Source organism: Mchenga conophoros, linkage group LG23, assembly GCF_057382185.1.
Source record: "Mchenga conophoros isolate Kocher_MC1m ecotype Shallow Benthic linkage group LG23, M_conophoros_male_GT1.1, whole genome shotgun sequence".
Lineage (NCBI taxonomy): Eukaryota > Metazoa > Chordata > Actinopteri > Cichliformes > Cichlidae > Mchenga > Mchenga conophoros.
In genome coordinates, this window is record NC_140547.1 from 25,704,581 (window position 1) to 25,722,107 (window position 17,527).

At 39.3% G+C, this 17,527-nt stretch overlaps 2 protein-coding genes across 4 annotated transcripts in view; one reads left to right on the forward strand and one right to left on the reverse strand.

The window, feature by feature from the left end:
* The first annotated feature begins 469 nt into the window (after positions 1-469).
* On the forward strand, positions 470-6,904 carry LOC146547357 (low molecular weight neuronal intermediate filament-like). 2 transcript variants are annotated; one of them, XM_085264652.1, is made up of 8 exons: positions 470-781; positions 1,327-1,387; positions 1,901-1,996; positions 2,522-2,647; positions 2,773-2,927; positions 3,323-3,369; positions 4,456-4,490; positions 6,227-6,904. In XM_085264652.1, exons 1-8 carry the CDS (start codon positions 579-581, stop codon positions 6,239-6,241), a joined length of 738 nt encoding a protein of 245 aa, XP_085120778.1. In that variant the 5' UTR covers positions 470-578; the 3' UTR covers positions 6,242-6,904. The 2 variants fall into 2 exon arrangements, with proteins under 2 accessions (XP_085120778.1, XP_085120779.1); XM_085264653.1 differs by having other exon boundaries at positions 3,323-3,357.
* Positions 6,905-8,530: 1,626 nt separating this feature from the next.
* Positions 8,531-17,527, reverse strand: part of tmem198ab (transmembrane protein 198ab) — a 41,604-nt gene continuing 32,607 nt past the window's right edge. For both annotated transcript variants that reach the window (XM_085265298.1, XM_085265299.1), the window contains exons 2-5: positions 16,370-16,648; positions 15,687-16,268; positions 12,121-12,323; positions 8,531-11,212 (exon numbers count right to left, since the gene is read on the reverse strand). In XM_085265298.1, the coding sequence (XP_085121424.1) occupies positions 11,060-11,212; positions 12,121-12,323; positions 15,687-16,268; positions 16,370-16,526 (1,095 nt within the window). In that variant the 5' untranslated portion in view covers positions 16,527-16,648 and the 3' untranslated portion in view covers positions 8,531-11,059. The remainder of the gene's footprint in view (positions 11,213-12,120; positions 12,324-15,686; positions 16,269-16,369; positions 16,649-17,527) is intronic.

Below are 17,527 nucleotides of genomic sequence, written 5' to 3' on the forward strand. Positions count from 1 at the left end.
AATGGTGTACCTGTGTGAGTAGTGTCTCTGTCCACTTCTTGTGAACACGCTTATTGTTGTTTTGCCTTATTTGGTCCACAATTTGTCTTGTTTTCCTCCAGTATCCAACTATAATCCAAAAAAATAGTAGTTGCAAGAAAATTAACCCTCTTAGGTAGTTAAGAAAAAGAGCACAATAACTGGAGAATGGGGGAGTGTAACAGAGGGAGAAAAAGGAAGGGGTAGAAATAGGGTGAAAAGGGAAGTTGAAGAAAATACTAGAAGAGGAAGAGAGAATTGAAAGGTGATGTAAAAAGATGACACAAAGAAAAAATGTTAAAGAATTTAAAATGATAAGCTAAAGGAGGAAGAAAGAGAGAGGGAGGATCAGGAAGGACATTTCTCAGGGAGGAGGGGGTAAAAAGCGAAGGGGGAGGTACCTACAAATAGATCGACAAGCAGGTTCTGCTTCAGTTGCAGCTCTCACCAGGCTTTCTGTGAGCTCCAGCATTTCCTCCTAGAGTTCTTCAGCACACACTGCATCCTCTTACTGCCCAGGCTTTGCTTCCCACAAAGTCACTGAGTGCTCTTCTGCAAACATGGCGATGGAGAAGAAAGAGCTGCAGTTACTGAATAGCCTCTTTGCCACCTACATCAAGAAGGTCAATAATCAGGTGAATTATCAGGAGCACAATGAGTCCATCCATGGCATAGTTGAGGAGAAGATGAAGGAGCTGTTGAGCATGGCGCATGAAGAAGACAACGAGGAAATAATCAGGGAGCAGAAAACCTTAACATTGAGGTGGGAAGGGGCAAAAGGGGGCATTTGTGAGTCTTTATATTGATAATGTGATTATTATTATGTATACTGTTATTTTTTCACTGATAAATTCAAAACCTGTTTTGGATCCATAAACAGTCAACATCTTGCTGGAGATTAACTAGTATAGGCCTATTCTTACTTAACACTCACATGTAAAATAGTAAATGTAGAACTGTTTTTGACTTAAATAACTAAAACCGCAAATTATTTCCTGAGTTCTGTCTCGTGATATATCTCTCTCTCCTAACATGCCTTCCACCTCTCCTCTTCTTTTGTCTTTGGCCAAGAGCAGAATAGTTTCCACTGGCACTCTGTTGGCACACTGGAGGCCAGATCAGCAGTTCAATACAAAAATCACATTCTTGCTGTTTGATTTCACAAATATTTTGTGCCAGTGCCCTTCCTTATGCAACCCTTCCCATTTATCCAGAACCAGCACTAAGAGTACACTGGCTTGAATGAAACCAGTTGCTCATCAAAGGTTTTCTGTCTAAAACTCATCTGTGTATCTTACTGGCGTCCAGGTTGGAAGCTGAGAAAAAAAGAAGAGAAATTGCAGAAGACCAGTTAAATAGGATTATAAAGGTAATTTGTAATCTCCAATAATTTTATCTTTTTATTGTTATTAGCAGGGATGGACCCACTCAAACATTTTTTTTTAAATATTAATTGGTTCATCTATAGTTTTCTGTTGTTTGATGGAATACTAAAACTGAAAAAGAAAAAAAATTGATAAATAATATAAAGCTGATCTTTGGTTCTGTTTAATCCTTTAATTACTTTGGTGTTGTATGGCAAACTATGGGTGATGTCTTTGTCAGCAAAAAGGCTGTAAACAGCCAAAAAACAGGACAAAGCTCAAAATTCATACCCTCTTTGTTTGTAATTTAATGCCACATTTTTCAAAGCCATCCTATGGACTTCATTTGTTTGGCCTGTAATTTGGTCCCTGGGTCATATTCTTGACACCACAGTTTTACAGGAATTGGAGTAGCAAAATGGAGAGTTGTTTAAAATATGTATGCTTTTTTTAAACTATTATAATGTTAGACTGCATGATGTAATGATATTTCATTAAAATAACTTTTAATTTTGCAGGAGAAGGTTAAAGCTGAGCTGGACTGTGAGTTTCAGAAGAAACGCACTGGACTGCTGGAGCAGGAGATTCAGTTCTTGAAGGAGATCTATGAAGAGGTTCACTCCTCCTTTTCTTCTTATTTTTTATGCTATATTCAGGATGATGTGTGTTTTTATACAATCTCTTCACAGATAAAAGACTGAAGTTCTCAGTTACAGCACTGTGCTGGTTCACTCCCATGGCTTACTAGGACAGAACAGAACATTAGCTATTATTAAGTGTATTAAACCCATCACATCTATGAATTGTAGATAGATTTGTTCTAGCCTTCATCAAGAGCTGCCAAAGAGAACCATGAGAGGGTTTATTCTACTCTAAGGCTGGATATTAAGATGGCAAATTTATGTATTTTTGTAATTTAGCGCACTTAGAAATATCATTTTAAAGAACCTGACACAGTGATTAAAATTTGTTCTAAGTATGGTTTCAGTAATGGTTCTGATGCATTTAGTTGTTACCAGCTGTTAACAATGTTAACAGAGGTTAATCAATTAATGTGATGTGTACAGACAACAGCTCATATAGATAAATCCTAACTCTAAGCCTCTGTTTATCTTCACCTGTCTCCTCTTCTCCTGTAGAAGATCAATGAGCTGCAGAGTCAGAACCAGACTGAGACCGATAATAACAATTCAGACCTGATGGAAACACTGGAAAAGATCAGGGGGCGTGTTAAGAGGATCAGTCTTGAAAAACACCAGTCAAAGGTTGGAGATATGTTATCATTATTAACTGCTGTGGTAAAGATAAATTCTGCTACCCAAGAGCCTGAATTGAACTGTTTTTTATATAAATAAAAACATTAACCTTCGAACCTGGCATGATAAAACAGATGCAGAATATAGAGTCAGAGTTCGGGAGAATGAAAGAGAATATGACGAAACTGATGAACAACCTAAAAGGATATGAGCAAAGACTCAACAACAGCACGGACCTGGAGGCTGATATTGAACATTACGCAAAGTTGCTGGAAAAAATGAAAGAAAGGTGATGTTTTCAATTGTATTCAATAAGTTGACAGATTTTATTATCTGCTACATTGCTTCATCTTATAATTGTTGTTAAATTCAAGTGCTGTAATCATGGCTGGAGTACCTACCATTAAAGTTGTTGCTTTTAATCATTTACCTGGATGAAATCCAATCATTCTGGTTAAAGATTTTATATCTATGGATAGATAGAGCTGTGGCTACAATGTAGCTTGCCATCACCAGTGTGTGAATGTGTGTGTGAATGGGTGGATGACTGGATGTGTAAAGCGCTTTGGGGTCCTTAGGGACTAGAAAAGCGCTATACAAATACAGGCCATTTACCATTTTACCATCACATTATTATATTATTTATTAAATTATTTTTCAACGTTTTTCTTTTTGTCTTCACAGGATTAATACAGGGAAAAATGTGGATTCAGATGAAGGTAAGAACAAAGGTGTGAAGACTCTTTAACCAGCATACAAACCTCAATTTGTGTGAAATCACACTGTATTCACACTGAGTCAAATACACATAACTTACTGTTTAAATATAGATTTTTGTCCATCAAAAATCAAGTCCATCTGGAGATAAGCATAAACATACCAAAATAAAACATTAAGAAGGGCTGACTGAGCATACGATCAGATAATTGTGAAACTCTCAAACTCTGTACTGTCTGCTTAATAACAAGTATGATTCAGTGCAGAGAGGTCTATTAACGCATAGTGAGTGAGAAAGGTGACTGAAGAAGAATAGTCAATACATCATGGGAATCCGCCAATCATTAACATACATATCTAATTGCCATCACATCAGACGAAAATGTAGCTGTATAAACTTCAAGTATCTGCTTAATTTATCAAGACATCACATATTTGCAAAAGTGCTCCTCTGTGAAGAGGTAGTAGTTTATTTCATTGCAACCTGTAATACAAAAGGTTTGAAGTGTGAAATAAACTGCAATGGAGTTTGGTTGGGGGGGGGGGGGGGGGGGGGTGGTTCTTTTAAAACAAAGAGGGGCTAGCTCTTTAACTCCAGCCGATAAGACCATTTCCCACACCCATAAACATAAACTACTCTACACTCTTTTTATACTGCTGGCACTTTACTCGCTTACAGTTATTTACTCACCTTTCAGTGACTTTAATTTTAAAACTGTGTATATACTGTATATTCAGTGTATTTATTATCTCACTCTTACTGCCTGTTTATGCCCTGTCCGTATCTTCAACGTCATGGTGCTCTGTTGTATGTTAGTTGGCCCTTGGGGATAAATAAAGACTTTCTGATTCTGAAAACAAAGTTTGGGAACTACTGATGTAACTGAAAATAACAAGAACATGAAGGAAGCTGTGGTGTTTATAGCAGTGATTGAAAGGACTGTTGCATTGTTGAGCAGAAATGACGTTCCATCTTGTATTCACCTCCACCCTCCATCCTGTATTCACCCTGTTTACAACTGGCTCACAAGTACTGTTTGCAGCTACCACTAGATGGTGCTAGGGTGCATGCAAAGTTAAACACTCCGATTCCATTGCAGACTCAAATCCGGACAGTGGTTCCAGTGACAATGGGGTAAAATACTATTAATTTTATCTATTCATGTTTTTATTTCTTTGTGAAGTTTCGTGCGTGTGTGTGTGTGTGTGTGTGTGTGTGTGTGTGTGTGTGTGTTGTTTATGTTTTGAAATTTTCTTTCTTAAGAATCCTGACAGGTCGTTTTGTTTTAGAAAATGTAGGAAAAGAAATTCATCATCAAACAAATGGTACAGTTCTTAGGTCTTCGTTTCAAAGTGAATTATAAGAAGAGGAAGAATTAAAGCAGCTTTTTTCATGGCTCAGTGACACCAGACTATGAAAAATAAGTAGTTGTCTGGTGATTATGTTGAAAAGTGCTTTTTGCATTCAGCTACTGATTGCAAGTAGTTATAGCAACCAGGCAACCTGTCTCCAAAAACCTGCAGCCAGCCTCTGACTGCACTCTCAGACAAGACTGCAACATGCTGATATCAGTCTGAATCAGTCCACACTGATGAACACAAAAGAGGACTCAACTCAGCTGGTTGTATACGGGTTATATTCCTACATAAAAGCAAGGCTGCAGAGCGAGCAACTTTGTCATTTTGCAGTTAAATCACTGTCCAACAGCAACTATTAACATTATTTTCTGTGTTTCTGTTTGAAATCTGTGATATTGTGAATTGACTCTAAATCTAAATAGTTAATGTGAACATCTGTGTTTGCAGACAAAAACAGATTGTAGGTAATTATTACCTTAACCTGGTCAAATTACAGACTGACTCAGTCTTACTGCCCTTTTATGTTAGTTGATCTAACCGACAGTGAGTGGTTGCACACCTGCTCCCCATCTTTAAAGCAACCAATTCAAAGCCCACAAGATTACAAGTTCATTGCACATGCTAACAATAATTTTGCTCTATAGCCACTGTTTTTATTTTATTTTATTGTGACTATAGTATCAAACAGAGTATGAACTGATGGGCAGCAAAAGTTCCCAAACAAGATAAAAAAGGATTATTTTGATCCGTGAATTAGGTAAAGCTAGTCTGTGGAGCTGGATTTGAAAATAAAAATTATGAGCAAATGGCAAAAATTGTGTATGCATGACCAGATACAGCCGATCGATCCTTCCACCCCATTGGCCCATATTTATCATCTGTGTGACAATTTTCAAGATTATCTCAACCTGTTCAAAATATTTTGATATTAATGATGATTCAGTTTTAGTCACTTCAGTGTTTCTCACAATTCACTCATTTTTTTAAAGGCTCAGAAATTGAAGTCTTTAAGTTTAAGCTTGGACCACTTTTTTTTTAGTGATTTTTGATGGCCCCCAGTGGCAAAATGAAACAGCAAATTTCTTTCAGAAGCAGCCCTTTTTTCTTATTTTTGAAAATGTTGCCAAAATAAGTGGCAGAATGCCCCCAGCCCTTTACCTGATTTCAGTCACCTTTAGAGGTAGATGGTAGTTTGACCTCTGACCTCAGTTGTCAGCCTTTAAAATTACAACTTCACTCACCTCTGTGATGCCTTGTGATCCACACGTAGCGACCATTGGGAACACGCTACACCAGCAGCTTTAAAGTTTTGTTACAAGATAAAATTTCTATTTTTTTCTGGATAAATATAAAAACTACTTTAATCTTTCTGTCAGTGCTGTTGTAGTTTCTATGTGTTTAGGGCAGAGCCTTTACTCGCTTTCAGATAGCTAACAAGCATTCAGACAGAGAAGCCATCTGATAAAAATCTGATATAGTCGGTTTAATCTTTCTAATGTTTTTCTCCTACAGGACGAATCAGAGTAAATCCAGTCATCAATATAACAGCAGAAAATATGACAACTGGCAGGAGAGAAGAAGAATAATTTAAAAAACAAAACAAAACACTAATCTGTCTTTTCTTGGTGGTATAATTGTAAAGCTGTGCTTCTAAACTTATTTGATCATTGAGTGGTGGGATTTTTTCAGTAGGCCAACCATGCACTAACATGAACTTGTGTTAACTTTTAATTGATTGATAGAAGAACATTTTATGGGATAGGACAGTTTGGGTCACTCTGTCAGTGAAGAAGTCGATGAGAGTGACAGTGATGACCCCAAAATCTGATCTGAGCAGCAGTTAGGGGGTCAGGGGTCAGTTAAGGGTCAGACATATGTGCTGTGTGTGGAAAAGCAATAGCTGTTTATTGTTAATGTGAATGATAGCGTATATGTGCGTGTGTGTGTCAAGAGCTCGGAGAGGACTTCATGATAACCTCATGTAAAGTATCAGCATGCAAAGGTCCTTCGAGAATCAAATGACAGAAATGTAGCATCCACTTCTGATTCAATGTCAGACATACAGAGACATACAATCTCACACGCAGACTCACCTATGTATGTATGAGCACACACATTTGTTTGGTTGTTGGATTAAAAGCTTATATGAAGATTAAATTGGTGTTTTTTCCAATTAAAATAAAATGTTTCAAATAATTTGTTCGCCTAAATCTCCATGAGCATTCACACTGGAAAATGTTGTATTCCCTGACTGGTTGACAAGTGGTTGCTGATAGTTGCTGGCTGGAATTGGGCTAAACTGGTCATGAAGAAAATGCTACACCAACAATTCCATGTAATTGCTTTGATTACTAGCAGACTGCTGCGGTCAGCTCTCGTTTGCATGGATCATTGTGACTTGTCTGCAGACACTCGCTCTGTAGTTTTCACTCTGTAGTGAAACCTGAAGTGTTTGCAGACAGGTTACAGTCTTCCACACAAACGCCTGGCAACCTGCTAGCAATCCAAGCAATCAGGAGGACTTCAGTGCAATCAGAAGTGCTGGTCTGTTACCATTTTATACTACTAACTAACTGCCAGGAACTTGCCCCAACAAATTACCAAATGGTCTTGGAATACCAGTTGGAATTTTCCTAGCAAGTGGTCACTGACCAGGTGACTGGCTTTAGCAACTGATTTCACAGCAACTGGCACAAGATGAAATTGGTCACAAAATTACTATGCACCAAAAACATTCCTAGCACTGCTTTGATGGCTAGCAGATTTCTACAGCTGCCCAGAATTTGTGTGGAAGTCACCCACTTGTACCCAAATACTTACCTGCTTACCAAGTAGCAGTGAAACTTGCCGCAACCATACACAAAATACATATTTTTCCATGGCAAACGGCGAGTTTCTCGTACAAAAAGAAAAAGACCCTCAGAGATTGGGTGAAATTCTCTTAAATAAACATTAACAAAAGGAAAGATCAGACATGTTTCTGCTAAAAGCAAACTATGGCACAAAATTCTGCCCATAGCAAACCACCAGCTCTGAAACCAAAGGAAAGTTCACGACCCTGATCACAGATGTACTGAGTGTGCCCGTTCAGGCTGCTCAACAGTCTGTAAAGGAGCATCCACACAGTGAGCAATTCACTCATATCTTAGGCTCCAGTTGCCTAGGTAACCCTTTAACGTATTTGCCACCCAGTCATATGTCGATCAACTGTATCTATTTTTCTTATTGGTGAGTCAGGACCTGGTTATTTTGTGTCACCAGCAGTTATTCCAACCAAGGTAGCTGTTATAGTCCCTAGTTGACAAGTTGACAAACCACTTCCTTCTGGATGCCCCCTAAGTGTTCAGATGTACGTACATTAATACAGTTGTATAGCGGCCAAAAGACATTCCTGAGGCACCAATTATAGGCCACCTTTACACATGTTAATATGACAAAAACAGAGGAGGATTGCATGATGGAGGTTGATGACAAAGACAATAGTTTGATCCACAACCTCTGATTACAGGAAGCTCCTTACAACAGATGTTCGCCCTCTTGGTCAGCGTAGAGAAACAGATCTTTCTCCTCAATTTAAATTTAAAAGGTCGAACACACCATTTTCCATAAGCATTTACCACAGTAATAGTGCAAATAGTATAGTATATAAAGGATGAGCTAAATTGTATGTGTATGCGTATCGGCACTAAAATGTACAGATGAGGAGGAGGAGAAGAATAAAAGGTGTCTGGAGATGAAGTTAAAGATCAGAAGAGCGATATGAGAGATGTTAAGGAAAAGGGCAGAAAGAAAGAAATGAGGGAGCCAACAATAGACTATGTTTCATGCCTACATGGCATTGCTTTAAAAGACCAATCATTTTACATTTTATTGTACACAGGCCCATTGGAACACATGCTTTAATGATCATAGTCATAATTCAGTTTAATAAAAGCATGGAGTTACTGGCCTACAGTGATGATTGCACTCTCCTTACAGAAAATAATTAAATAAAACAAATAAATACATCCCACTCGAAAGAAACCACTAAATGTGACTTTTAAGAAAAGAAAGTGTTTAAATATAACAATCAAATGGTAAAAAAAAAGGGGAAAAAAATCCCACTTCCACCCAAAAAAGGTAGTAAGTGTTGTGTTTTTTTTATGTACAAATTTCACATCGATGTACATGAAAGGGTGCAGGGTGTTCAGTGCCACACAGGATTGGGTGGACGGAGGGGTGAGATCATGCATGTCAGGTGAGAAATAGAAACACCCCCCCTCCGCACTCACGTGTCTGCTTTTCCTTTAAAAAGGCGGCAACAATAACAAAGTATTCACATTTTCACTGGTGACAAAAATGTTATGTTTTCCCAAATAAAGAAGGTCAATGCACATGATGGAAAGAGTTGCTCTAAATACAAGTTTCTATGGCCATTAGTCCATTTTGTCACTCAGACCTGTGAGCTTTGTTTACACTAGCACCTCAGCTGGGTCTGTCTACGGTGCAAACAGGCACATTTCTGAGATTTCGTTTGACAGATACCTAAACCATCACTGAGAAAACCTTTTAATTTATTATACTGGAAAATAACCAATACCTGAAACACAATCTCTCAATCAGCTCAGGTTAAATTAGGTTAAATAAAAAAAACAAACAAACAGCTATAATAACCCTGAAATATTATGTAAATGTTAAAGGAACATTAGAAAACAAAAAACCCTCAAATTTACTTATTAAATCTTTATCTGCTCTCTTTTCAAAAGTTGGTTACAGGGCAGATAAACTGTTATTTGAATCAAAAAGTCAATGCTAGCAAGCTAGGCTAATTTCCTTCCATAGTAAAGCAGGCTAACTAGTTTTTACTTAAAAAGTTGACATTAGTTAGCCTATCATGCTAACATCAATGATAATTCCCGCCATGTTTTTATTAGTGTCGTTATTTGTAATCGAGCTTTTACTTTCTTAACACTATTGTATCAGTAAATAATGACTACAGCTATGTGAGAACTGGAATAAACAAATTCTTTTTAAATTATTCATATTTAAGAAACTAAAAATGTAACATTGGCATTAATTTCTGCCACTCTTCAGTTATGTTACCTCCATTATCATACAGCTATTAAATGAAAATAAATGATTATTTTATCTGATAACATTAGTTTTCTTGATCCTGTTTCAATTATGGTAAATGAGTTGTCTAACAAATGAAATTTAATTTATGTTCACTTTTATGGCATAACAAACAAAAAAATTCAGCTATTCTGTCATTGACCATCCTCTGCCAAGTTCTACACAAAGGTAAATGGTAGAGTGAAAAAGAAATCTGTTTTACACGTGAAACTGATCTCTTAGAGAATAAGTTCAGGACACAAAATGAGCAAGATTTATATTTTCCAGCACTGAGAATCCGCAAAATCAGATCTTCTGAGGTGCCAGTGTAAATAAAACCACATTTATCCACACATCTGTGAAAACAACAAGCTCACCTCTAAAAAGTCTTTTAACCCTGCTTTTTGTAGCTCCCTGGCTACCACCCCTCACTGAATTTTTTTTTCCCACTTTTAATGCAAGAAGAAGCCACTGGTGGGATATCTGCCAGTAACCGCTCTCCTGATGCTAAACTTTACAGTCCAAGGAGGGGCAAGGCACCCGTTTAAACAGATTCCCTGGCCTTCAGAGCAGTTGGCCGCTTGAAGTAGTGTGTCGTCCAGCACCAAGGGTGGCAAAGGGTTTTCCCCTCTTTAAATGTGACAGTTACGAAATCTTTCCTCATTTCAAAGAGGATGTATGTAGTCCGGATGGCACAGAGAGCAAATAGAGTATCTCAGTTTGCTGTGAAGGGTCATTACCTCCCCTTAAAGACAATGTTGACTGGACCTTTAATTCGACTTCCACTTGCTTCTGTAACATCAGTGGTAGAAACTATTAACAACGAATCTTCATTATTTTTGTTAGAACCTGAGGAGGGTTTGCACTGAAGCTCCAATCCCTGGTTTGAGTTGAGATGGTGGCAGACAGGTTGGGGATGAGTCCAGCAGGTTGTTTTGGGCTTCCACATCAATCTTTAAAATTGTAGCTGCGGTTTTTGTGATGTTAAGTACATGCATGCATTTGTGCGTTTGGACGATGAAAAGAGGTCAGCTAACCTCGGCACCACACTGGTGGCTCCAGCAAGAGGTTTATAATCCAAAATTTATTTAGGGAAACAGTCAAATGTGTTTGCATTTCAGGTAAATCCAGCCCTACATATTTTTTCCATCCTCTTAGGTGTGTAATGGTTTGTTCTAGCACAGGTGTGATTATAGAGACGTACATCTCTCTGGGTAAGTGGTATGTTCAGGCATCTGGGAGGTTCTGGAGTGGTTAGACCCGTAGCGAAGGTCCTGCTGCTCCAGTGAGTGGCGTTGTGGATCCACAGTCATAGCCCATCTCCACTACGGCATGGGAGCCCCCGACTAGCCGGCCTGGAAAGGGCTGTGCCTGTACCTGCCGATCTCTAAAACTCTGGATGTAGCTCTAGAAAGAACAAAAAGTTTATAAAGTTAGTCTGGTTCCTTCTTTTTATTGCCAGTCTTAGCAAATGGCAGGATAACTTCAAAATCACTACTTGCCCAATTGGTTGTCTCTAAGCTATTGAAATGTGTTGGAAATTTGATCATCTGGTTAAAACAATGTTTGACTGTGGTCACATAACCTACTGTTACCTATTTATTCTACACAATGCCTGGTTTCAGGGTCCTTGGCTGAAAAACAATCAAAATCATCTCCCTGCTTCACTATTGGTATGAGTTGTTTGCACTGATGGTGCTGTGCATTATGGCCAAAAATCTTCACTTTAGTCTGTCTAACGGACATAATACAGAAATCTTTTGGTTTGTTCAGATACTGGATCAGATTATTATTATCATGATATGTAAAGCCTCAGAATTCAAAGAGACTTTCTTTTCAGCAAAGGGTGAGCCGAGTGGAAATTCTAGTTTGCTAGCTTGCTATATTGGTTCACTAGGTAATACATGACACTTGTGTATATTTTAAAACAGAATAAATTTTAGCCATCAGTAAATCATGTAATGGACCAACAAAAAAATATATATACAACTGATGTTTACGTTTTTCAGTGACAGCTCACAAGGGGACAGTTCGCCAGCTAGCTATAAAGTAACTTAATTAAATGGTAGATATCTGACAATGGTACTTGATCAGTCTTGTTTTTAGGATATTGATAAGCATTTAGTATATATGAATTAGGACAGTCTTGTCTACATCTTATTATTGTATAATGACCTTGAGTATAGTTATATAAGGTTTCACACTGATTTCTATTTTTTTCTAGAATTCAGTGACAGACTATTTCCTTTAAATAACTGTGCTATTTGTTTCAAGGCCAAAAATTTTCATTCAACAGTATGATTACTGGTCCTCACAGGAGAGAGGACGTCGGTATCGTAGCGGCGGATAGGGTTGGGTTTGCGGCGGTAGGCGGGCTCCGTGTGCAGTTGTTTGGATTGGTGTTGATGGTGTGAAGAGGAGCCATGTTGCTGCTTCTTCTTCTTCTTGTTGCGGTAGCGGTCATCCCGCTGGCGAATGCGCATCACCTGCATCCTCCGCTGCTGGCGGCTGATGATTACTGAGGAGAACAAAGGGAGGCTAATAAGGAAAGATGATTTTTTGTTTTTCAAAGCTAAAAACAGAGGCAATGTTGATATCTATCTATATTCTATATACTTTTCTATGTGAAAATTAGGTTCATCTTATTAAAAACTTAGGGGACCTTTACGGGTGCTCTTGAGGAACTCAGATCAGATCAGATTTGAGTTTTGAAGAGATTCTCACTTAGATGTACGACAACTTAAAAATATTCAACCCTCAAATAATTTTTTTTAAATTAATGCATTTTGTCAGAAGTGAATATAACATATACTTCTGCTGAAAACTGCTGAAGTCTAGTCAGGACATTACAAGCTGATACAGGAGTTCCATTAAAGAGAAACAAAAATCAGGCTTTTATTGTATTTGTAAATGCTGCATTTAGAACCAAATCACTGCAGAAAAGCTCCAGAGCTGCTCTAATATTTTGTGTGTAACCAGCGGATATCCAGGTTAAGACTTCCTGTTGTGTTCACCTGTCTTGGTTTATCAATTTTAAAAAGCTAAGAAAAAGTGTAACCATCCTCAGATCATTGATGTTTAAATTTCAGCATGCGTTTTCCTTTTTCCCTCTTAATAAGAGAGTTTTTACAAGCAAACAAGCAAAGCCTGCTTAAACTTGATTGGTCAGTAATACTTGGCCAGGGTTAAAGTAAAATTTGACAGGTGGGGAAATCCCAAACTCTGGCATAGCTGTCATGGACCTCGAAATAACTTATTGTTGGTTTAGCTAATTAAATTCTATATTTTACATGCCCCAAACACATTTAGTTTAGACTTCAGATGTAATAAATGAACATTAAATCATTTGTTTTGGTGTGAGATAATTCTCACATTTTAGAGTTAGCTTTATCTAATGTACAGGGTGGGCCATTTATATGAATACACCGTAATAACATGGGAATGGTTGGTGATATTAAAGTCCTGTTTGTAGCACATTAGTATATGTGAGGGGGCAAACTCCTCAAGATGGGTGGTAGGGCTGGGCCATATCATACCGTTCACCGTAATACCGGTATAATGTTGGGCAACGACAAGAAAATGAAATATGGCGATAGAATATGGGTAAAACGCGCATGCACAGTGCCTTTGTTTTCATACACACATGGCGGAAAAAGCATGGCAGCGAATGAGAAGAGCGAAAGTGGATCGTTGAATGAAACGGATGAACCAGAACTGGTTTGTAAAAATGCTGCAACTTCAGTGGTGTGGAACTGGTTTAGCTTTCATCCGTCAGATACACAACAAAGCACTATTTTTGTTAGAGCATGCTAGCAGGCCGTCGTTATTACTGTGTTGTTTGGAAAAAAATACGGCACACTTAAAATCAATCCTTTGATTTTTCTGAAAATCGACAGTGCCCCTTATAATCCCGTGTGTGTATATATATATATATTAGGGGTGCAACGATATTCGTATTGATATTGAACCGTTCGATACAGTACTTTCGGTTCGGTACGCATATGTATCGAACAATACAACATTTGTAATTTATTTTATCAACTTTCCTTCTGACGATGCTGTCTGTGTTGAGCGCTCAGTGAATCTGCGTTTGACTACTCCGCCTAGGCTGCACTGTCGAGCGCAGATCCACTGAGCGCTCAACACAGACAGCATCGTCAGAAGGAAGAGCGCAGGGCACCTCCCCCACCCTCATTCAGATGTGGTGTTTGGAATTATTTTGGTTTTCATGTGACGTATGACCCTGAAGGTAAGCGAGTCATGGACTAAAGTAAAACAGTATGTTGGATGTGCCGTGCAATGCTCAATTACATGGGTGGGAACTAGTGTGTTAGCGCAGTTAGCTCGTTAACGTGTTGGCCGTCTAGCCCCATGCACGGGGCGATCGGCGGTAGCTCGTTAACGGAGATTTGCCGTGTTGTGGCGTTAAGGTCATTTCAACGAGATTAACCTGAAAGCACTAGTGGGAACACAACGAATATGACTGCACATTTACGCCGACATCATCCTAGTGCAAAGACAAAAACAACAAGCATGCTACTAACTTTAGCCGAGTCATTTAGACAGCTGTTAGCACATGATTCTCCTTATGCTGCTGAGAATATAGCCCAGAAGAAGCGGATAGTATAGCTTTTATTTTGGAAAGAGACATTTCTCTGTAATAAACTCTCTTTTCCAAAGATGAGTGATTCCTCAATCAGATACAGGGCTTGCAATATCGCTAGCCCGACGTCCCGGAGCTAGCGATTTTTTCAGTCGGGCTACCAAAATCTATCTCTTCCCTGCCCGTCGGGCTATTGTAGGAAGGAAAAATATATGTCAATGCTTTTGCATTCTTTCAGAAATGTAGCTGGGTAATTATGTCATTGGCATCGGTGAGCCACTGTCAATATGTGACATATTGAAGTCGCGTTTGAATTTGCGCTTGTTTTTTTGCTTTCACTTTGCAATCGTGCGAACTGTGTATAGAGAGCGACAGCACTGATCTGTGAGTGATGATAATTTGTGCACCAATTCCTCTGACATCGTCTTATTAATCGTTAGCTTACTATGCAAACATGACAAGTGAAATCTCCCGCAGCTTAAACATGTGAGAGGTTGATCGCGCAGAGAATCGCTGAGCTTATGTGAGTGCGTGTAAAAGCATTTCAGTTCTGCTGAGCCAAATAAGACAGGTCGGGGTGAAGAAGTGACAGCCAAAGAAAAGCTTACCACAAAACGGAGAAGTTATGACAAATCAGACTATAAGGCAAAAAGAAAGTGCAGCTTTATGGTTTCATGGACAAAAGAATTTCTGTGGCTGCAATATGACAAGCTAAATAACCAGGGCTGCACATAAGTGGTCCGCAGGTGCGCATTCGCTGTCAAAATAAAAAACACGCACAAGGGTTAGGGTTAAATTTAAAAACTGTACTTTTGAGTTAAAATATATATTTATAATTTTAATAAATGACAAATTAAAAAGGCATGAACATTTTTTTTGTATCGAAAAAATATCGAACCGTGACACCAAAGTATCGAACCGAACCGTGAATTTTGTGTATCGTTGCACCCCTAATATATATATATATATATATATATAATGTATAATATACATTGCAAACCCACAACAAAAGATACATTATTGTATTTATTGCCACCATAATCTATAAGATTATATCATAATTTAAAGGTAAGATTTATATTTTGCTTTATAAATCTATATGTGCTAAATAATTAGTATATAAATCTTTTAAATAAATATACTGGAATGAACCCCCTGCTCTCCTTTAGACTCATTCCTACAGGTATGTCTTCTAGGAAGAAAAATGGTGAACTGCTACAGTCAGCAGCAAACCAGAGCCAAGCACCACAAATATACACTGGAACCAGCTTTCCTCACCCTTGGTATGGGAGTATCCTTCAGCGGTCACCTTCCACTGGACCACGACACCCAGCAGGGTGAGGGCAGGCCACACTCCGAGGACCACCCATGTCATCCAGCACACAGGCTTTCCAGACTCTGCTTTAATCCGTTCATACATGTACAGCACAAGGGCAAAGAGCTCCACGAAGTAGTCCAAAGCCACCGTGATGACGGCTGCCCCGAACACCGCTGTAGACAGCGTTGTAAACAGACGCTGCCACTGCAGGGTGAGCACAGCAAACAGCATGCCCAGGCCAAGCAGCACGCCCAGGGGCACCCAGACAGAGCGCGGCGGGCTGTCAGAAAGCTCCTCCATGCCGACCAGGGTAGCCACGGCAACCAGCAGGCCAAGCAGCAGGCCCACCATGAAGAGGCCCACGCTCCGAACCAGCATGGTGACCAGGCCGCAGAGCGTCCCGATGCCCAGGCCAATGCCCACTGAGGCCTCCACGCTCAGCTGGGTGTCCAGCACGCGCTCCTTGTAGCAGAGCATAAAGATAACGACGGAGCCGAACATCAGGCCCGTAAGGAACATAACCGCCTTGAAGCAGCGATATCCTGAAAAAAAAAGAGCCAGAAACACATGACCTCAACAACAGGTCTTAAATAGAACAAAGAACAACTGCTGCTGCTGCATTAACATCACCTGTTCAACTCACCAAAGAAACAGTAAATGATGCCAAAGAGACAACACATCGAGCAGACAACGGAGGGAACCACTTTGTAATGCCCACGAGCGGCCTCGCAGCCGTCCATCCGATCAGGGCCCAGCTCCAGGTCAGGCTGTGCCAGCATCGTCTCCAGTGTGGTTGTCATCGTGAACAGGTAGTAGAGAAAAGGAAGGGGAAGGAGGACAAATTGAGGAGGAGAAAAGGTGATCAGGAGGGAGGTGAGGGGCAAGCGAGGTTATGGAGCACTGTCCAGGTCCATGGTTTTACCTGCGGATAGAGAAGAAGAAAAGGGATAAGGCAACAATATAAGAGTTGAAGTTAAGCACTGTAGAGCCCACCAAATGGAGGTCTGCACTAGCTGTGAAACCACCCTTAAAGGTTTTAAAACTGATATGATGCATAAATGCATTATTGAAAACAGTAATACAAACCCAAGAGGGTATGAAGATGCACAATATGCTGTGAAACTTAGCCAACACGTTTTTTTAATGGTTGTTTTCCAGCGAGTCAGTCTCAAATAGTCCTATTTTTAACAGCGTGATTTCCCAGTCTGACATATAAGTTCCATTTCTAATAGGTGTTCAAAACCCACATTGTTCACCCGAATGTCTACAACTCTGTGCTCTGTGTTGATGGCCGCTAATTCTGCATGACCCAAATCTTTCATCTGTTGGTTTACGCGTTTTATTACCTGGAATTTTGAGTATCCTTACTTGACTTCAATCCATTTGATGTTTGTTCTGTTTCCTTTTACGACAGCCTTTTACAATCTGCTGTAGCAGGCTGCCAACTTAACTGAACAAGCTATATTTATTTATTCATGCAGCACTCTTCAGAGGCACCACAGTCTCTAAGACAGACAAAAATGTAAGCAAAGAACAGGACAGGAGATCCCTTCAGTTGAGCAAGTAACGCTGTGAGCTTGTGTTTGACAAATTTGTCATTAACCTACTTCTCTTGCAATTTCTAGTAGCTGTTTAAAGAAACTGGTTCACTGGCATGGCAAGAATTAAAAAAAAAAAAAAAAAGCTGTGTGATATAAACACTCACCAGCTTCTTCACCGGGCAGACCTATTTAAATAGCTAATCAGCTTCCAGCTCAGATCATCTCAAACTCAAATGGCCTCCACAGTCACTAGATCTCAG

Bases quoted from the DNA above. Each gene is read 5' to 3' on its own strand.
- LOC146547357 (XM_085264652.1), top strand. From the start codon at position 579: ATGGCGATGGAGAAGAAAGAGCTGCAGTTACTGAATAGCCTCTTTGCC. The intron at 782-1,326 runs GTGGGAAGGGGC...ACTGGCGTCCAG, and splicing joins CAGAAAACCTTAACATTGAG to GTTGGAAGCTGAGAAAAAAA. The intron at 2,928-3,322 runs GTGATGTTTTCA...TTGTCTTCACAG, and splicing joins CTGGAAAAAATGAAAGAAAG to GATTAATACAGGGAAAAATG.